General features: G+C 41.3%; 1 protein-coding gene across 1 annotated transcript; it reads right to left on the bottom strand.

Moving 5' to 3' along the window:
* Positions 1-265: 265 nt before the first annotated feature.
* Positions 266-13,055, bottom strand: LOC150040146 (protein ATP1B4-like; the record flags this gene model as incomplete). The annotated part of the gene is made up of 5 exons (XM_090327382.1): positions 12,993-13,055; positions 8,515-8,776; positions 4,003-4,128; positions 3,637-3,759; positions 266-462 (listed from the first exon to the last, which is right to left on the bottom strand). Coding segments are annotated over exons 1-5 (771 nt in total), but the record flags the coding sequence as incomplete, so codon positions are not given.
* Between the last annotated feature and the right edge of the window lie 5,766 nt (positions 13,056-18,821).

Here is an 18,821-nt window from a genome sequence, read left to right as displayed (position 1 = left end):
GGCTGGGAGTGTAGCCTAGTGGTAGAGTGCTTGCCTAGCATGCACAAGGCCCTGGGTTTGATTCCTCATTACCACATACATAGAAAAAGCCAAAAGTGGTGCTGTGGCTCAAGTGGTAGAATGCTAGTCTTGAGAAAGCTCAAGGGCAGTGCCCAGGTCTTGAGTTCTAGTCCCAGGACTGGCAAAAAAGAGAAAGAAATGGAGTACTCACAGCCCCCCTAACCCAGCTCATCCACGTATCATGGAATAACAAAGGCTAATATACCCGGTTCATCTTTAGGAGGATGCAAGGCTGTCCAGTAGAGTATCCAAAAGTGGGGTCCTCCAGTCCAGAGCAGTTCTTCAGGAAGGAACGTTTAAATTGACAGGCCTTCTTGTCCTCATCTTCATCTCCATCTTGAATGAAGTATTGCCCTGGTGGGCAATCTACATTCATTTCCTCTTGAAGACTGTCATTATAGCCTAAATAATAGTGGGGGTGTCAAAGGTTATGTTAGGCAGGTGCTATAGGAGAAGGGCATGTTTTAAGCAGCTCTCATTCCATAATTTCCTTTGCTCCAGCTTGCTTTTACCCCTCTGAAGGTCTGCTCAGTCTATCCCAATCCCTGTGGCCTTGTATCAGATACCTTCCTGGCTTGTCAGCTCACCCCACTGGATTATCTGTACTCTTAGTTCTCATTCTCTTACAATTTATGGACATCCATTTCACGGGCCTGTGTTATTTTGGACACCTTATCATTTTTTTCTATTTTCCCATGACATCTTTCCAGATATGTTAAGCTATAAACTTAGAGGAGCTAAATCTTCTCCTTCTGGAAGAAGAATGGCCACATGGATGGTAGGTACATTTTGGAAGAAGACTGAATCAGGTCAAGGCATGACACTGATAAGGAATCTAAGTTCCTAAGTGAAATGTCTTCAAATTCAGTTTAGAAAATCTGTCCTTTGGAGGTCAATGAGAGGCATCTGATGTAAGACAGTGAGAAGTATTGTGGAACTGAGGGAACATGGAGAGAAGAGAAAGGGCATGAGGAAAAGGAAGAGAACAAAGGGGTGAGGGGGGGTAAGTAGAGGAGGGAATAAACCACCTCCTTATCCTTTACAGAACATGTTAGTACTCTAAATAGGACCTTCAGTTAAAATATAGACCAAAGATTCCAGGGCCAGGAGTTTAGCCTAGTGGTAGAGTGCTTGCCTAGCATGCACAAAGACCTGGGTTCAATTCCTTGGTACCACACACATAGGAAAAGCTGAAAGTGGTGCTGAGGCTCAAGTGGTAGAGCTCTAGCCTTGAGAAAGTCCAAGGACAGGCAAATATAATCCAGAGATAATCACAGGGTCTACACTGAGAAGGTGAGGTATTGTCTATTGGGACCAAAGACACTTAGGGTTAGTGTCATTTTATTTTGGATGGCATGTAATGGGTGGGCAAAGTACACATATCAGAAAGCTGAAAGGAGCTTTTGTTATTTTCATGAGTTCTAAGATCCATCAAACTGAGTTTGGGAAATTCTTATTTCAAAATTGGTTGAAATTAATATAATGATACATTATATGCTATAATACACATGAACATATAATTCATATCTTAATATTATATTAATATATTACTAAGATATAATGGATGTTTGTTTTAATCTTTTTAAAGAAACAAGCACCAGGTCACAAAATAACTTTCTAAACAGAAGCTGCAATCACATGCTCATTGTTTCTCCTGAGGTAGTTCCATTAAAAATACTGTGACATGGGCCAGGAGTTTGTCCTAGTGGTAGAGTGCTTGCCTAGCATGCACAATGACCTGGGTTTGATTCCTCGGCACCACATACATAGAAAAAAGCTGGTAGTGGTGCTGTGGTTCAAGTGGTAGAGCTCTACCCTTGAGAAAAAACAAAGGACAGTGCTCAGGCCCTGAGTTCAAGCCCCCGACTGGCAGAAAATACTACTGTGACATGAGCATGATCCTTACTGCTCAATTGTAGTCCCCATGGGAATGAAACTGATATTCTGGGCTGTCTATTTCAGATATGTGTTCCTTTTTAGAAGAACCTATTATCTACTCTTAGAAAGTAAAAACTCATTAGTTTCCCTAATATTTTCTGTCTCTATCATCAGGTCAAAATTGGTGTTTCTCCTTCTGTTCGCTTTGTCAGGAGTTTCCTCAGCAGACACAAGTTACTGCACTGGATATGATGTCCTAAATATGTCTGAGGCCAAACATAGAACTACATGAACCGAGGGAAATGGGTACCAAGACATGTGGAAGGGTATCAATGTACGTGAATTAATGCACCTTCTATCTGGCAAATATCATGTAACCCTTTTACTAATTACAATTAAAAAATGCAAAAAAAAAGAACTACATGAACCAGGAAGAACGAAGCTCTCTCATTCAATAGGTGAGGAATCTGAAGCTCAATTTTTTCTCAAAAATAACACTGAATATTGCTGATTTAAAGCTGAGTTTCTCCACTCTTGTTTAGATGGCCACTGCCCAGAGATGGAAAGAGAATGTGTCAAACTTTAAAGTTCAAACTACACATCCGCTGATTTTGTTAAAATGCAGATTCTGGTTGGATGGCTCTTAAGTAGGACCTGAGATTCTACCTTTCTAACAAACTCCTACATGATTCCCTGGTGTCACAGGCCCCTGGAGTAATAAATGAGTGTCAAAACACTGATACCACTGCTAGGAGATTTAGACCAAATTGTGTCTCCTTTTATGTGCCAATTTCCTTATTTATAAGATAAGTTTCTAAGATAACCAGGCTCTATTATGTCTGGTTAAAGTTAAATGAGAAAACATTTAAAGTTAAATGAATAACTTCCTGTCACATGGTAAGAAGCAATCATTTTCTTCCTAATTCAGTGTACATTGGGGGCTTTTTGTTTGTTTGGTTTGGTTTGTAGTGAGGCTTGAACTCTGGGCCTGGGTGCTGTCCAGCTGAACTCTTCAGCTCAAGGCTAGGGCTCTACCGCTTGAGTCACAGCACCACTTCTTGTTTTCTGCTGGTTAATTGGAGATAAGAACCTCTCGGACTCTCATGCTGGGACTGGCAATCTTCAGATCTCAGCCTCCTGAGTAGCTAGGATTAAAGGCCCAAAAGGTGCCTGGCTGGGGGCTTCTTTTTGATACAAGATCTAACTATATTTCCAACACTGGTCTCCGAGATACTTGCTTCTATTGTCAAGATAGCCCATCCAGAAAAAAAATAAAGTGTCTTACCTTGATAAAGTGTAGCAGGCAGAAACTTTTCAGTTCTGGAGAACATTCTCTTTTTCTCACCATTATCTCCCTCCAGAATTATTATTATTTTTTACAAGTGATCACTTGGATGTTCTTAGGATTTAACTAGGTGCTGTAAGAGTGTTCATGAAGTGAAAACAACCTTTGTGCTTCAGAGTGCTTCCTGTAGAGTTAACTGGCATGCTTTCAATGCATCTCATACAAACAATCACACACAGTAGAGTATTTTTTTTATTACATGAGGGGTGTTGAGGAGTATTTAAAGCAAGAAAAGACCACAATGTGCTGGCATTACTGAGACTAGAATTTCTGGGTCAGCTACATTTTGAATTTTGATCTCTCACCTATCACCTTTAAAAAGAGCTTTCCACCATTCATAGGAACTTACTTACCCTGGAGAAAGCCATTTAGGCTAATCACATAATGCTGCCAAGTGTCAGGTTCAGAAACGTTGAAGCTGAAATTAAGGCTGTGAGCGAAGGGTCTGATCATAACTCCTGGCAATGAAAACAGGTCTTGGATATATTAACCCATTCTTGGATCTTTTTTTGTATTGATTCCCATGAAACCATTTCCCCCCAGGCAATCAAAATGAAAAGGACCATAATTTGCCAAGTACCATTTTACTTTTACTCTTAATAATTGAATCTCTTAAGTCATTACCGGGAAGAACCAAATTTAATTGAAGCTGAACATGCTGTGCAAGTGGATTTCTGTCCAGAAAGTTCTGACAACACAGGTCATTTGGGCACACTTACCAGGCTTCATCCTCTCAGTGAAGGTCGGCATGTAAGGAATGATGGTCAGAAAGAGCATATACATGCCAACAGTGACCACAGCAGCCAGGGAAGCATAGAAGAAGAAGTAAATGACTAAAATCAGGCCTGCAGAGCAATCAAAGATGACAATGGTCAGTGCTTAGCAACAAGTTCTGGGTGTCAGCTGAAGTCATAGCCTAGAACCACGTCAGATATGAGATGGCTGGTGTGGTGTGTGTGTGTGCGTGTGTGTGTGTACACACGCATGCACACACATCCTGAGGATTGAACCCTGGGCCTGAGTGCTATCTCAGTGCTCTACCACTTCATCCATACCTGCACTTCAGACTTCAGGCTTCTTCATTAATTAGAGGTAAGACTCTCATAGACATTTTTTTTTTTTGCCTGGGCTGGCTTGGAACCGTGATTCTCAGATATCAGCCTCCCGAGTCACTAGAATTGCGGGCACAAGCCACCAACATCCTGCTAGCTTTAAAAAAATGTCCTCAATTCTGTATATCTATGCTTATTCAAATGTCACCAATCTGGAATTGGTGAGGATCATGTTATGATCTGACTGCACTTTTACCTTTTATAGCTTCTCCAGTAGAATGGCTTACTAATCACATGATAACCATGAGCAAGATTGCAGGGAAGTAGAGATTAAGCCATTACAGAGGGCACATTGCTTGATAGTCCTCTGGGCAATAGTTTATGTCCTAAGTACAAATCATTCTTCACCATTTATTAAGGCAGATACTCTGAAGTGTTCTAGCAGCTTGGTTCCAATGATTGTATGTATTTGCAAGTGATGAAAACAGCATTTCTTTTCATGCAGCCTATAATTCAAATTTTTGATTAATTTCCACCGGACATGCCTCTAATCAAGGAATAGTAAGGTTTTACTGTACTTATTTCAAATATTATTCATCTTTAGCAAAGTTCAAGTGGCTCAGCTCTTCAATAAGAACACTGATGCAGGCACAAGGAAAAGGAAATGATACTTAATCACTGACATTTGCCATCTTTGACCTTGGGCAATTTAAAGAATCTCTCTGCATCCTGGATTCCTTGCAGATAAATGAGAATAAGCTTAACACTTACAATACCACTTCCTAGGTGCTGAATCTTAAACATACTATGCCCCCACTCTGGCCTCAATGTCCTCATTGGAAAGGGAGGACAACAATAGTACTTATTTATTGCACTAAATAATGCATATGAACACATAGAGCCTGGAAGACCTTAAATGATCTGAAAATGATACTCATCATTGTTTTTATTAACATTATTATTATTATAGGATCAGAAGCATAGCTGAAATGCTCTTCTGTGGGATGCATTAGGACTCAGCTTGCCTTGAGATTAGGCGGCAGAGAGTAAGGTAAATGAGCATAACCCTGCTGTCTAAAAGTTCTTTCCAAGTTCTCCTTGGGGATCTCTCAGGCAACAATATTTGGCTTCGCTCATAGCAGTGACATGGTGTTGGAAGATTTGAACTGAATCATGAGAGAAACCAGAACACAAACCATGCAACTTTGTAACTTTGTTGTACCCCAAACTGAATTCAAATATAAATTTTTAAATTGGACCATGAAGCAAATAAAATGGAGACATTGAGGGAGGGAGGGAAGGAGGAACGGAGAGAGAGAGAGAGAGAGAGAGAGAGAGAGAGAGAGAGAGAGAGAGAGAGAGAGAGAGAGAGAGAGAGAGAGAGAGAGAGAGAGAGAGAGAGAGAGAAGAGAAAGAGAAAGAGAAAGAGAGAGGGGGGGGCAGGAGGGAGGGAGAGAGAAATCTTGCTATCCAGCTGTAAATGGAACAAGATGAATCAAAGCCAAACTGGAGCATGAACATGTCTGACTCAGTTGGAGTGTCTAGAGAAGAGCCTGTGATTTTCAGCTATTGCCCACTGACTATCCTAATGGGATATGTCCCTGGGCTTCCTCTATTTCTATACTATCTCCCCAATCTTGAGAATGGATTAATTGTTGGAGCCCTCCCAGGGAACCCAAAGCCACAGTTTCATACATGGAGGGAAAGAAATGGAACACAAATGTTTTCCCTTGGCAATATTATTTTTCCTTTTGAATGGATGACCAGGAAGCTCTAGTTAGGAGAATGTCACCCAGGCTCACTCAGGGAGTGATGTCCTGGAATGTGGATTAACTTAACTATTTTCATTCTCCCTGCCCTTCCCAGGAAAACCAAGAATAATTGCTATCTGAACTCATCAATCCTTTCAGTCCTTCTTGCTCCAGGTGTTCAGATATTACTTGGAGCCCTAGTATAGCTAATCAAGGGTTCTCCCTGATTCCCCCACAAACACACCCATCCAGTCTTTGCTAGACCACTAAGTATGCATGGCTACCAACTCTTTCTACCAAAACAGCTCAACCTGTTACTAGAATGAAGTTTTCTAGCAAGAACTGTGGTGTTTGAAATCTAGCACTGTCACCTACTTACCGTGTGACCTTAGATAAGTTCCTTATATTCTGTAAGCCTCAGTTTCTATATCTGCAAAATGGGAATAATAATACAACTATGTCATATGTTTTTTTCAGCATCTAATAAAATAACATATAGTTCCTAAGAATAAGGGGTTGCTTGGCTACCAAATTAAAAGCCAAGTGTATATTAATAGGCTGGGTCTATAGGTTGGACTTGTTGATGTCTAGGTTGGGACAGGGTGATTAAATGCTCAAATGGTCACCTTGCCATCAGGAAACAGGGTAACAGCTATTGTGTTAATGGCCTGAGCACTCATACTACCACTTGTCCTTTCCCTAGTCAATGAGAGTCCAACAGAAGAAGTCTCAATTTATGGGCTCCTAAACCTTCTAACCAGGTCTGGATACAGCCTACCATAGTCGTATAGCCTCTCTCCTGACATACATTCCCCAAGTATTGAAACTTCTTTCCTCATTCCCTTTTATTGGCTTGTGGATTGCCATCCACTAAAGCATTCATATGAGCGTATCTGGGGAAGTTTCAAAGGGTGACAGTTTAGGGGTCAATGCATAGTTTCTTTTCTCAGAATCACTCTTGCTTTTCACAAAGTCTAATTTTCCAGTCCTCTTTAGACAAGCACCAAACAGCTGGGCCCTCTTTGGAGCTCTAACAAGTGTCCAGCATTTGTCTGTAGCTTGCAGAATGTTAGAATGTCCCTTAAATGGTACATTTGTTCCAGTTGGGAGTTTGAGGGATGGGTCAGGGTGGGGCTGGGAACTGAGGGGGGTTATGGGTGACCAGTGTTGTTTACAGCCCCACATCTGCTATTCCTGATTCCAGGAAGTAGGACTGACTGCTTGACCCTAACTGAACAAAATCAGCAGCATTAACTATGAAGGAGAGAATTCTCAGCCAAAGAGACCTTTGGAAGGCATGGCCACCAACTTTAGCAGCCTACATTTTGGCAGTAGGTCACTCTTACTGAGTTACAAATCAGCAGCTGCTCATTTCGGGGGAGGGCGTAGAATGTGTCAAGTGTGAATTTTACTTCATGCACGACGATTTAGGAAGAATAGTTTCAAAGGTACATAGGATACTAAAAAAGGGAATAGAAGCTTGTGAAGTAAAAATGGTAAAGGATGTGGTCCAAAGAAAAAGAAGTAAAGACAAAAAATTTTACCAACAATTTAGATACTGGTGGTTCACGCTTGTAATCCTAGTTACTCAAGAAGCTCAGATCTGAGGATTGCAATTCAAAGCCAGGCCAGGCAGAAAAGTCCATGAGACACTTATCTCCAATTAACTACCAGAAAACCAGCAGTGGCACTGCGGCTTAAAGTGGTAGAGTGCTAGCCTTCGGTGAAAAAGTTCAGGGACAGAACCCAAGCATTGAGTTCAAGCCCCAAGACTAGTGCACATGGACATGCACGCATGCGCAAGCACACGCACATATTCTACCATCAGTTGAGCACAAAGGAAGCTCAGACTTGATCTTCAATAGTCATCTTCTTAAACCCAGATCTATCATAGGGTTCAGAGATGCCCTCTGACTTTACTAAGTAAAGTGATAGGCTTAAACCTTTCACAAGTGTTTCTGCCACAAATGCTAGAAATGTGTTCAGCATGGTACTTCCAATGGTACATTTCCAACACCTTAAGGGAGGCCTCATAAACCTGTGAGAGAGGCAAGGCATGGTTATTTTCTTTCATTGAGCAAGTGGGGAGACTGAGGCTAAGGGAGGGTAAATGATGAGGCCATCATCTCATGGATAGAAAATGACAGAGCTGGGACTTTAAAGAAGATGAATTTTTCAGCTCATTTTTACTGCCTCTCTATATCTCATACTTAGCCCACTTGATATCAATTGTACAATTAAGTTTGATCATCTAGTTGGAATTTGTTCTGGTCCGCAGACCAGGCATTTTCCTAGGCATCAGTGTCCATATGTTAAATATTTAGGGAAGTTTGCAAACAGACCATCAGAGGAGCCTTGAATACCACGCCAAATGCAAAGGACACCAGACTGAGGCACTGGAATGAATGAGACTTATTCCAACTCTGACCTGTTTGGGACAGAGACATCCTTCTCTCCGGATCCCACAAGTATTCATTCAAGATCTGCAATTGCTGCCACCAGGAATTGCCTGTTGGCTGACCCTGACCCTCTTCTTTCTCTTTTTGCTCTTTTTCCTCCTCTTCCTCCTCTTGTTTCTCCTCCTCATCTTCTTCTTCCTCCAATTCAAGTGCCATCATCACCCGAGCCTCTTCTTCTGCTTCCTCTTCTTCATCTGCTAAGTAGTTCTGATTTACTTCGTCCTGATCATCCTGGAACAGTGACAAAACACAGTCCTTTTGCTGAAAAAAAAATTTCCAATGGCACATCCAACCAGTCAAGAATAAGTGGAAACAACTCAATATTTGGAGACACTTCAAATTTCCACTTCCCCATAAACCTATTTACTGTTACAAGAGGTAGATTTTTCCTTCTGTTCTTGTGAAAAAAATATCCTTTCTATGACCTGTATTGAATCAGTATTCTTTGCATAGAGGTGCATGTTTTATTTTCAGCTTCACGCTTTTGAGATCTTTCCCTAGGACATCTCATACTGGTATGCTGTTCTGGGACCTTGCCCTCCCACTTAACTTTGACCTGTCAGGACAGAGCTGAGCTCACAGTGGAAGATGGAATAGTCTTACATACTTATATCTGTGATGGCAAATTCCTAGGCCAAGCCATCTTTATACTAACACTTTCAGCTGTTCAACCTTACCATCCCAAGTTGTGCCTAAAAATAGCCTGGGACAGACCTTAAGAGGAGAGGCCAACTGCGGTACCTCTCTTCAAAACTTATGATTGGCTTCTCAACAAAAACAAGAAATAGAGATTTTTTTCCCCACTTGCTGCCTTAAGCTGGGTAGATGGATCACTTGAGAGCTGGGACTCCAAGTGATACTTTCTTAGTTTGCTCTGATTCCTAGTAAAACCAAGGAATAAAACAAAAAACTGGGTGTATAGTAAAACTCAGCATGTAGTAGCTCGTTCATTGATTTTTTTTCCTTTTTAGTCCAAGACCAGGAGTTGAATTTATTACCTGATTTTTTTCACTCTTTGGCTAGTGCTCTACAAGTAAACCATGCCTCCAACCCCAAGGGTAGGTTATTTATTTTCTTTTGCCTTTGGATTGATTGTTTAACATGATTAATTGAGATTTAAAAGAGTATTCTTCTTGTAGATGGTTCTAAGAAAATTAGACAAAAATTAAAAGAAGCAAAAATAAAGGAGAGAGAGATAGAGACAGAGGAGGAAGAAATGAAAGAAGCAAGAAAGGAAGAAGGGAAGGAAGGAAGGCAGGCAAAGTGGGGAGAAGGGGAAGGGAGGGGTGGAGAGGGAAGAGAAGAGAAAAAAAGACCCACTGACTTCACCAAGTGATATTTCAAATGCCTATCAGCCACATACTCTTTGGGAGTCTGCCAAGGTTCACTGCAGCAGCAGAAAATGAAGCCAACCTCTCTTCTCTCTGCTGTCCAAGTTTGAAGAGTGTTGGAACCTGTGCACCTGTTGGGGTTCAGTATGTCGAATGCTGGAGGTCAGGGCTCTGTACTGTCCCCTTCTTCCCTGATTCTTCAAAGGCCACTTAGAGGACACTCAGAGATAAAAATGCTACCTTTGGTGCAACTTGGCTTATTACACTGTAAGTGATACAGAATGACGAGGCACTAATCTCAGTGTTTGGTCCACCCACAACTAGTTAGCTCTTGTGTATAGGTACTTTTTAAAGTTTCTCTCTAAGTTGTTCAAATGTGCAGGTCTATATCATATACCATATCAGAACTGACAGGGACTTTTAAGATTTTATTTTCCATCTGAGATTCAGAGAAAGGGCAAGATCAAAATTCAAGACAAAGCAGACAGTCCTCAGAACCTATGTCTGTTGATACTCTGGACAATGAAATTCCTTCTCCATCACATTGAGCATAAGTGCCTACAGGTAGCTCAGAAGATATATGAAGCATGATAATGTCTGGGTTCCTGAAAGAATGTAGGTACTTTCAATCAAGAATTTCTGACTCTCATGTGGGTGTACAGTATAAGCTTAGGAAGAATAAACCTTGCCTGTCAGCCAATGTTGACTAGATCAACACATGTTCTTAGATACCTTTCACTTATATGTGAAGCTATATACACACTGGATCTCTTTAATTAGGTTTTGATCACCCAGTGTTAGAATCTATATTTTCTAACCTCTTACTGGCCAACCATGATTTGATGCCCACAGCTAATTACTCAGTCAGTGCTAAGGAAATGTCAGTGATACTTGCCTGACTTGAAAATCAGGATACAGGAACTCTGAGTGAGTACTGTAACCTCAGTAGTCATGTGTACTAGATTAGGAACTCATTATGGCCACTATTACACTAGTGTATCAGAGAATTTGAAATGTAATATTTTATCCTGGAGGAATTCATTTTCTGTGTATTTTCAGAGCAACTTCTTTTTTCTCCTTATTGCCTCTCCCTGCCTTGCACCTCTGTTCTGTGGAGGAAGCAGCTGCCCATCGCCTCAGCCTGATCTTATTTGTAGAAATGAGCTCTCATGATAATCCTATTAAAAGTGACTTGTCGTTAAAGCCTTACCCTCCCGGGGAGAATTAATCTTCTCATAGCTAATATCCTTCCACAGACTCCCACCACCTGAGTCTTACTTCAGGAACCTCAAATACCTTTTGATTCCCCCCCCCAAGCCCCACTTCTGTGTTTCCAGGGATTGTCACATCGTGTAAGAGATGTCTTCTTCAAAAGTTTCTTAATTAAATTCTCTGTAAATTGCAATGCCATGCAACTATTTTCTTTAAATCCAGTAGGAAACTCTTTGGTGATGAGCATGTCCATTTCCTAAATTGGAATTGCCCTCATGTGACAGTATGTGAGGCTATGCTGGGATATGGTGGTGGGTGTGTACCAAGGCCATCATGTTTCCCTAAAAGGGAAGTCTGAAGGACAGAAGGTGGCTCCATTTTGAGCAATCTAAATATATAAATATCTAAACCAACAGTATGGCCTAAAGGATAAGTTTTCATGCTGCATTGAAAAACACATTGTAAACACCTGAACGGCTGCTTAATTTTCTAGGAAAAAAATTAAGTATATGATTTCATTAATTCCTTTTTAAATATCATCAAGTATTATAAAAGCCAGATCCTTTGTAACAAATACCATATTAGACACAACAATTTTAGTGACATTGAATACATACTCAGTCAAATCAGGAATAGTTACATCTTCCCCACAGACTTTGACTACATCAAGCTACGAGTGACTTGGGGGATATCAAGATCTTACAAATTGTTGCTAGAATGCCATGACATGGGGTTAGAAAAATTTGCATTTTCTTCTGCTGGCTCTTTGGCAATCTTCACTTATTTCTCTGGATATATAAGTGGTCACTTCCAAAGAAAAAATGGATTATTATTTCTTTCTGGGAGTCAGATTGTAATTCTCTCTCTGAAACATGTCAGAATACCACCCCCTCTATATTAATGATTTATAGCAAAACAGAGGTGAACAAATTTTTGAGTCAAATAAATTTGTAATGTATTCTTGATACACTGAGATAGCAAAGGTGATGTGTGTGTGTGTGTGTGTATGTGTGTGTGTGTGTGTGTGTGTATGTGTGTGTGTTAGGCCAACTGAGGTGTCAGGCAAGGAGGTAAATGAGTGGTGGTGGATACAGGCCTAGGGAGTTATGTACTTCAAATACAGTGGAAAGACCACACGGTTATTAATGAGGAGAAATGCATTCTCAAGTTGGTGCTACCAGTAACTTGCAAGTCACTCTGAGGCTCTGAGCTCCAATACTTCCTTTGTATAATGAAAAGCTCTGGAAAGATGATATGTGAGCATCTATCTTGCTACTTTCCATCAAGGAGTCTACGATTTTTTTTTTTTGCCAGTCCTGGACTTGAGCACCACTTCCAGCTTTTTTTTCTTATGTATGTGGAACCAAGGAATCGAACCCAGGTCTTCATGCATGCAAGGCAAGCACTTTAACCACTAGGCCAAACTCCCAGCCCAGGAGTCTACGATTTTAACTACAGTTGGCATTTCTGCTTTAGAAAAAGAGCAGCTGGGTTCTACGAAACTTCCAACCCAAAGGGACTGAGACAGCTGGGTAGGCAGTGCCTTTCATTTCCTCTTCCCCTTCCTTTCTTTCTTGGCTAAATTCCTTACAATAAAACATCTACTTCCAGAATCCAAAACATCTATTCAAATTACAGACTCCCAGGGGAAAAGCAAAACTTCAGAAGGCCCTTATTCTCTCATCTCTTTCCTTTTCCTTATCTTTGTGCCATAGGAAAATACGATTCTTCCTTCCATCCAGCCCTAGGGTTCTGGGAATCACTGCTCTTTCTTGAAACCCTGCGATTCTCCCAATTTTTCTGTTTCTTCTCAAGAAGAACAGGCCATAATCCATGGCCTACACAGCCCCCAACCCGCCCCATACAAAAGAAGACAACAAAGTATTCTGCTCCCTGGGACTCACAAGTCTGTAGCCATAACCGTAAGGAAAGACTGGACCCCTTCTGGACCGGAGTTGCCTTCTCATGGCTGTTCAGTGGGCAGATATGCCGCAGAGGCAGGCAAGTGGGTGAGAGTTCTGGAGCTTCTGCTGGTACAGGAGACACTGGTTGCTGGGGACACTTGGCGCCTGGTAAAAGTGAATCTTGTTGGCACAAGCCCTTCCCCAAAATAATCTAACATGCCCCTCTCTCATTGGTTGGCCCTTTCCCTGAATCAAAGGAAAGCCCTTATGGAAAAGCAAGATCATCATTACAGGGAGGGGGAGATATTCTGGGTCACGAGGATGAGCTACTTAACCCCCCCCACCATGAGCCTTTCCACCCCTTGCCCTTCTCCAGCACCAGAGATATGATGGGCCCCATGGAAATCTTAAGTCATATTCTTCTCAATTGAGAGTTGGATATCAGTGTGTGCAGGGGGTGGGGCATGGGTGGGAGTTGGGGTGAGGGGAGATGGCCAAGAATAACTTGCTTTTTTCATAAGGCTGATCTCATGCAGAAGGATCTAGGGTGTCAGAGAAGATTCCCTTTGCTCTCTCCACCCCCTTCCCCTCCACACCCTCTAAGCCACCTACAATATTCCTTATTGTGTCAATCCATGAGCTCCTTAAAATGTGGATTATATCTTCTGATTTTAGAGGCAAGACTTCTACTTTAACCCTTCTGTTTTCAAAGAGGGTCTTGGACATGAAGAAGCAGGGTTTGTTTTTTTTTCTAGCCCTCACATCAGAGTGGCCCTATCAGTCACTGCCCCTCATACACAAACCCTTTGGAATCCTGGCCAAATTTCTGTAGTGGTTGAGATCTATATTTATCCCTTAGCATCAGGGCAGTGAACACGCCAGAACTTTGCAGTGTCAGTTTCCCAGACATATATAACTTCTAAAGCCAAAGTGGGAACAAGCAAAAGAAAATGAATAGAAATAGCTAAGAACATTGTATAGCATTTTTTGGTCTCTTTTGCCCATATCACTACAGCCAGAGTGACTAAAAGACCTAGATGGACTTTGTGAGTCTTTCTCTGCTCCCCAAATGCACGCAGGTGGCTAATATCGCACAAACTGACATTCTGAGCACATTCATAACTGAGAAAACCTGCATCATCACTTAGATTGATTTAATCATAACTCCATCTAGGCTATTCTGATGAAAGTGATTTCAATTGTGTTCATTTAAAATAAGAATACCATTTTCTATATTGTCAGGAATCAGAATGCTTCCTTAACACAGCTTCTCTTCAACCCTGCTTTGAAAAGAAATGAATCTGAGAGAGTGTGAGAGAGACAGAGACAGAGAGAAGAAGGGAGGGAGAAAGGGAGGAATATAGGAAGAGAGAGAGGGAGGGAGGGATGAAGGGAAGGAGAGAGGGAGGACAGAAAACTTGCCTTTCTTTGGACTTTAATAAAAGCATGTATGTTCTGTGGTTATAATCAGGTCTTGGTAGATGCTGAATCCTACGTCTTTTATCTTTCCACTCCAGTCTTTTTTATTAGTATAGATTGCCTGTACAATGGTGGTTATTTTTGGTATTTCTGTGCATGCATACAATGTATTTTGAAAGTGTTCACCCTTTATTATTGTTTCTTATCCCCTTCTCCTTAAATTTTTTTGTGTTTTATTATGGTATTTTCATACATATATATATATTAAGCCCAAATTCCACATATGGTTTTTTTGGCTTATCCTTATGATCTCCAGTTTCACTCATTTTCTGCAAATACTATAATTTCATTCTTCTGTATTGCTGAATAAATACTCCATTGTGTACATATATTACATTTTCGTTATCCATTCATTAGTTGTATCTGGGTTATTTCCAGTTAGGTTATTATGAATAATGCTACAATGAACATGGCCATGCAAGTGCCTCTACTGATACTTCCTGATTTACTTCCCTTCAGATATATGCCCAGGACCACCCCAGTATTTTTTCTTATTACTAATGCTGATGTGAGAATTCTGAAGTCCATGGGAGGAGCCTCAGAACCAAAGTATAGATTAACTGGTCTTATCTTCTGAAGGTAGAGAAGAGAGTATAGAGATTTCACTGAAATTTCAAAATCAAGAACAGGAGGACAAAAGAGGATTTGGAGTGATATGACCTCAGGTAACAAAAGAATCTAGTTTTCAGAATCGCTTATTCTTTAATATTCTGGGTAATTGGTGGTTTGATATATACATAATATATTTGCAGTGAATTTCAATTACAATCCAGACTGTCTTCTGTATTGTCAGATGCTGGATAGGATAAAATAACCAAATCCTATCAATGTAACATATCAAAATCTCCTTAAGTTGACACTCAACTTTTAAAAGAGAGATCATTCTTGGTGATTTTTTTGCCAGTCCTGGGGCTTGAACTGAGGGCTTGAGCACTGTCCTTTGGCTTTCTCAAGGCTAGGGCTCTTGAGCCACAGAACTACTTCCACCTTTTTTCTATGTATGTGGAACCGAGGAATTAAACCTGGGTCGTGCATGCTAGGAAAGCACTCTACCATTAGGCCAAACTCCCAGCCCCCATTCCTAATGATTTTGAAAACGTAAAAATGCTTTGTAGTACAACAGAATGGAAGCAGAGTTAGTCAGTAAGGCTGCAAAGTCAAGAGAAGGGAAAAACACATTAAATATGACAATAGATTAAGAAAAGAGTATCCAGATCTCTAAAACAACATGCCCATTCCTCAGATAAAACATTAATAGCTGTTTTATGAGATCTTTGTCCTGGTTACCTGCTTTAATAAAACCATATATCCAAGTTGACAATGGCAACAGGGACCAGAAACAATCTTATGGATGGTTCCTGCTCTTATGCTCCTAGCGGAAGAAAAGTGATAGCACCTTTCAGAGAAACTTCAACTTTATTGTGAGATTGTTTCATTCATGATTATCTATTTTTTTGTGGGTCATGGGGCTTTTACTCAGCCTGGACCCTGTTCCTGAGCTCTTCAGCTCAAGGCTACCACCCTACCCTTGAGCCAAACCCCAGTTGCTGTTTTCTAGAGGTTAATTGGACTCTCAGATTTTGTTTTGTGACCGGGCTGGCTTTGAACCTTGATCCTCAGATCTCAGGCTCCTGAGTAGCTAGGATTATAGGCAGGAGCAACCATGCCCAGCGTCATGATATCTATTCTTGTGGTGAATACTTTCTAGAAATGTGACGGAAGCTTGAGGGGGCAGAAGTCCCAGAGCTATCACAAAGCAGTTGTGAGCTTTTTCCACTCAGAGATTAGCTAGATCTGCAGGGAGACTCTGGAAGCTTAGTGCAGTGAAGCTTAAGAGTTGTCCTTGGGCTCACACAGAAATTGTTGAGTATTCCTTCAGAACTTGTGGACTCTGAAGTCATTGGGTAAGGAGTTCTAGGCTGTGCTAGGCCTGAGGCTGCCCATAAAATATATCCTTTTAAAAGTACATAGAGGAAGGAGAACTCATTTGAAACTACGAGGATCAGAGAAGGTTTCTCAGAATAGGCTAGACCTGGAAGGGCAGGCCTTCAAGCTGGAACAGCTACTGCCTGACTTCTATGATGCCAGTCTGGTCCTCAGTGCCCAAAGTTCCCCCTCCCGGACAGCTAGCCTCTGAATAATGGCCAGCAGGCCTAGCCAGCAGGCTCACTGGCTAAGGCCAGCGGGTTTCCTTGACCTGAATGGTCTAGATTATGGCCCCAGATCCCTATTTCACTGAGTTCCAGGAAAATCCCTTAGCGCATCACATTCCTGAGCAGAGTTTCCATCTGTGGAGTACAGTTGTACCGTGAGTGATGCTTTCATTTCGAGGGATAGCAGGCCATGGGCTTGTGACTATGTAAGCCTAGGCCCCCAGGGGAAAAAAATGAAGGCCTGGGAAATTGTAAGGTCCTTGTGGAAATTCAAGCCTATTTCCAGTGACTAAAAGGCACTAATAAGTATAATGTAGGTAAGAGACATTGGTTCAAACAAACAACTAATTGGAATTAAGAGAAGAAGTGTGCAGAGGCCCATAATGAATGGATATGCTAATTGGTCTTCTTTGCTAGCCCCTTGGGCTTTGGCTGTGACATAGACTAGCCTATTAAATGCCTCCTCTGTAATAGCTACTGAACGCTAGGGCCCTTTATTGCCATGGTAACATTGATGTCTCGAGCCTAGCTGAGCTCAGGATCTCTTAATTTACTACTCAGGCGGCTACAATTCTTGGGATTTTATTATTCTTCGTGCCCCGGGTGCCAGAGTGGCAGTGAATCATGCGTATTCATCCCCCGCACCACCCACAGTGTCTTTGAATAAGTCAGGGTGTCTCTTACTGTGTGTGATGAACAGATTATTAAGTTAGAGCATATTTGTCGCTTAGCTAGACTGATGCCTCTCAGAAACCCAATGCACCTCTCAAGCTGTTTACTTACCTGCTGCTTCAAATGGCTTTTGGCAAGCAGAGTGATGGCACTTCAGTGGGCTTCCAGGGGTTCAGCCTTCCAGATGCCTTTGCTTGCTTGGTAAGCAGGGAGTAATAGTACAATATAGATGATGTAGCACCCACTGGGAGAATAAACCTTAAAGACAGATGCCATCAGAGCAGTCAGAAAAGGAGATGAGCCATTGCACAGTCCTGGGAACTGAGATGCTAGAAGTTTTTCATTTCTCTTAGCATAATGGAGTTGTGCAGAATAGAATAATCCTTGTTCCAAATGACTTGAAAAGAAATCAGAAGGTATAGGGCAGATGGATGTTAGTTTTTATTTTATGTAACTTGTTAAACAGAGCTGGTCAGAGAGATCAGCTGCCACTGAAAGTTAATAAGTAAAATGTCCCTGGAGCTGCTCCAATTTTGGTATCACAGTACAGGGATGCTGTAAGAATGCACTGCCCTTGGGGTGAGAAGTAGGTGGAGGATTTTTCTAGATGACCTCTTAGTACTCTTCCAACTTTGCAATCTTGTGTGCCTATGTATGATGCTGTTTTTATCAGAACTTAAACATGGATGATACTTTATATGTACATGTACTACATCCAGGAGCACATATCCTAAAACTGGGATGATATACTATATGTGTATGTGTCTGTGTCTGTTTTCAGCCGTAAATGAAACATTAAACAGGTGCACATATTTTCCTGACACCTCAGTCACTAAGAAATAGGAAACCTGAAACGAAATGTTAAATACAACAAATTACAAATGACGTTTGAGCAAAAGGGTCTATTGGAGTCTTTGGGGTCTAAGGGTTTTTTTGTGTGTTTTTTTGTTTTTTTTTTTCCACTGCAACATTTGCAGCATTTCACTGAGCATTCTTACAGGAGAATCTGTACACTATGATGAAAATTGTGGGCCATGTAAACTTGGAAAACATTTAAAGTTTTTCCCTCCCCCTATTTATTGGGAATGGAAATAGAGCTAGCTAGGTTGTAAGAGGAGAGATTTTTCCCTGGGATGGGCTGGACAGTGAGCAAGCTGTGAATCAAAGGACAGACAATCAAGTATGCAAAGCACACAAGGAGCTATTGGGCAACTTTGGTATTTTTCCCACCAACCTCGGCAAAGCTATTTATTATGAAATAGCTGTATTTTCCCCACTGAAGAGAGTTGATATTAATCCAACCTAAATCCATTCTGGATTCAGCAAGCACTAGTGAGAAATCAAGCTAGCTCTCACCTGCATTTTAAATCAAAGTCAGATTCATGAGCAAGAGTTAAAGGTCTCTCCATCAGCAGCCCAGTTCAGTTACTCATTTGCTGCAAGGCGACAAGAATATCAATCGATTTCTGTGTTGCACCATCTTCCCTAGCCCTTTGAAAATCCATTCTCCCTGTTTCTTTACTCT

The sequence above is a fragment of the Megascapheus bottae genome, unplaced genomic scaffold (genome assembly GCF_031878675.1).
Source record: "Megascapheus bottae isolate mThoBot1 unplaced genomic scaffold, mThoBot2.hap1 HAP1_SCAFFOLD_660, whole genome shotgun sequence".
In the NCBI taxonomy this organism is placed as follows: Eukaryota; Metazoa; Chordata; class Mammalia; order Rodentia; family Geomyidae; genus Megascapheus; species Megascapheus bottae.
Note: the sequence above shows the minus strand (reverse complement) of the source record. Positions and strands in the feature narration are given on the sequence as shown.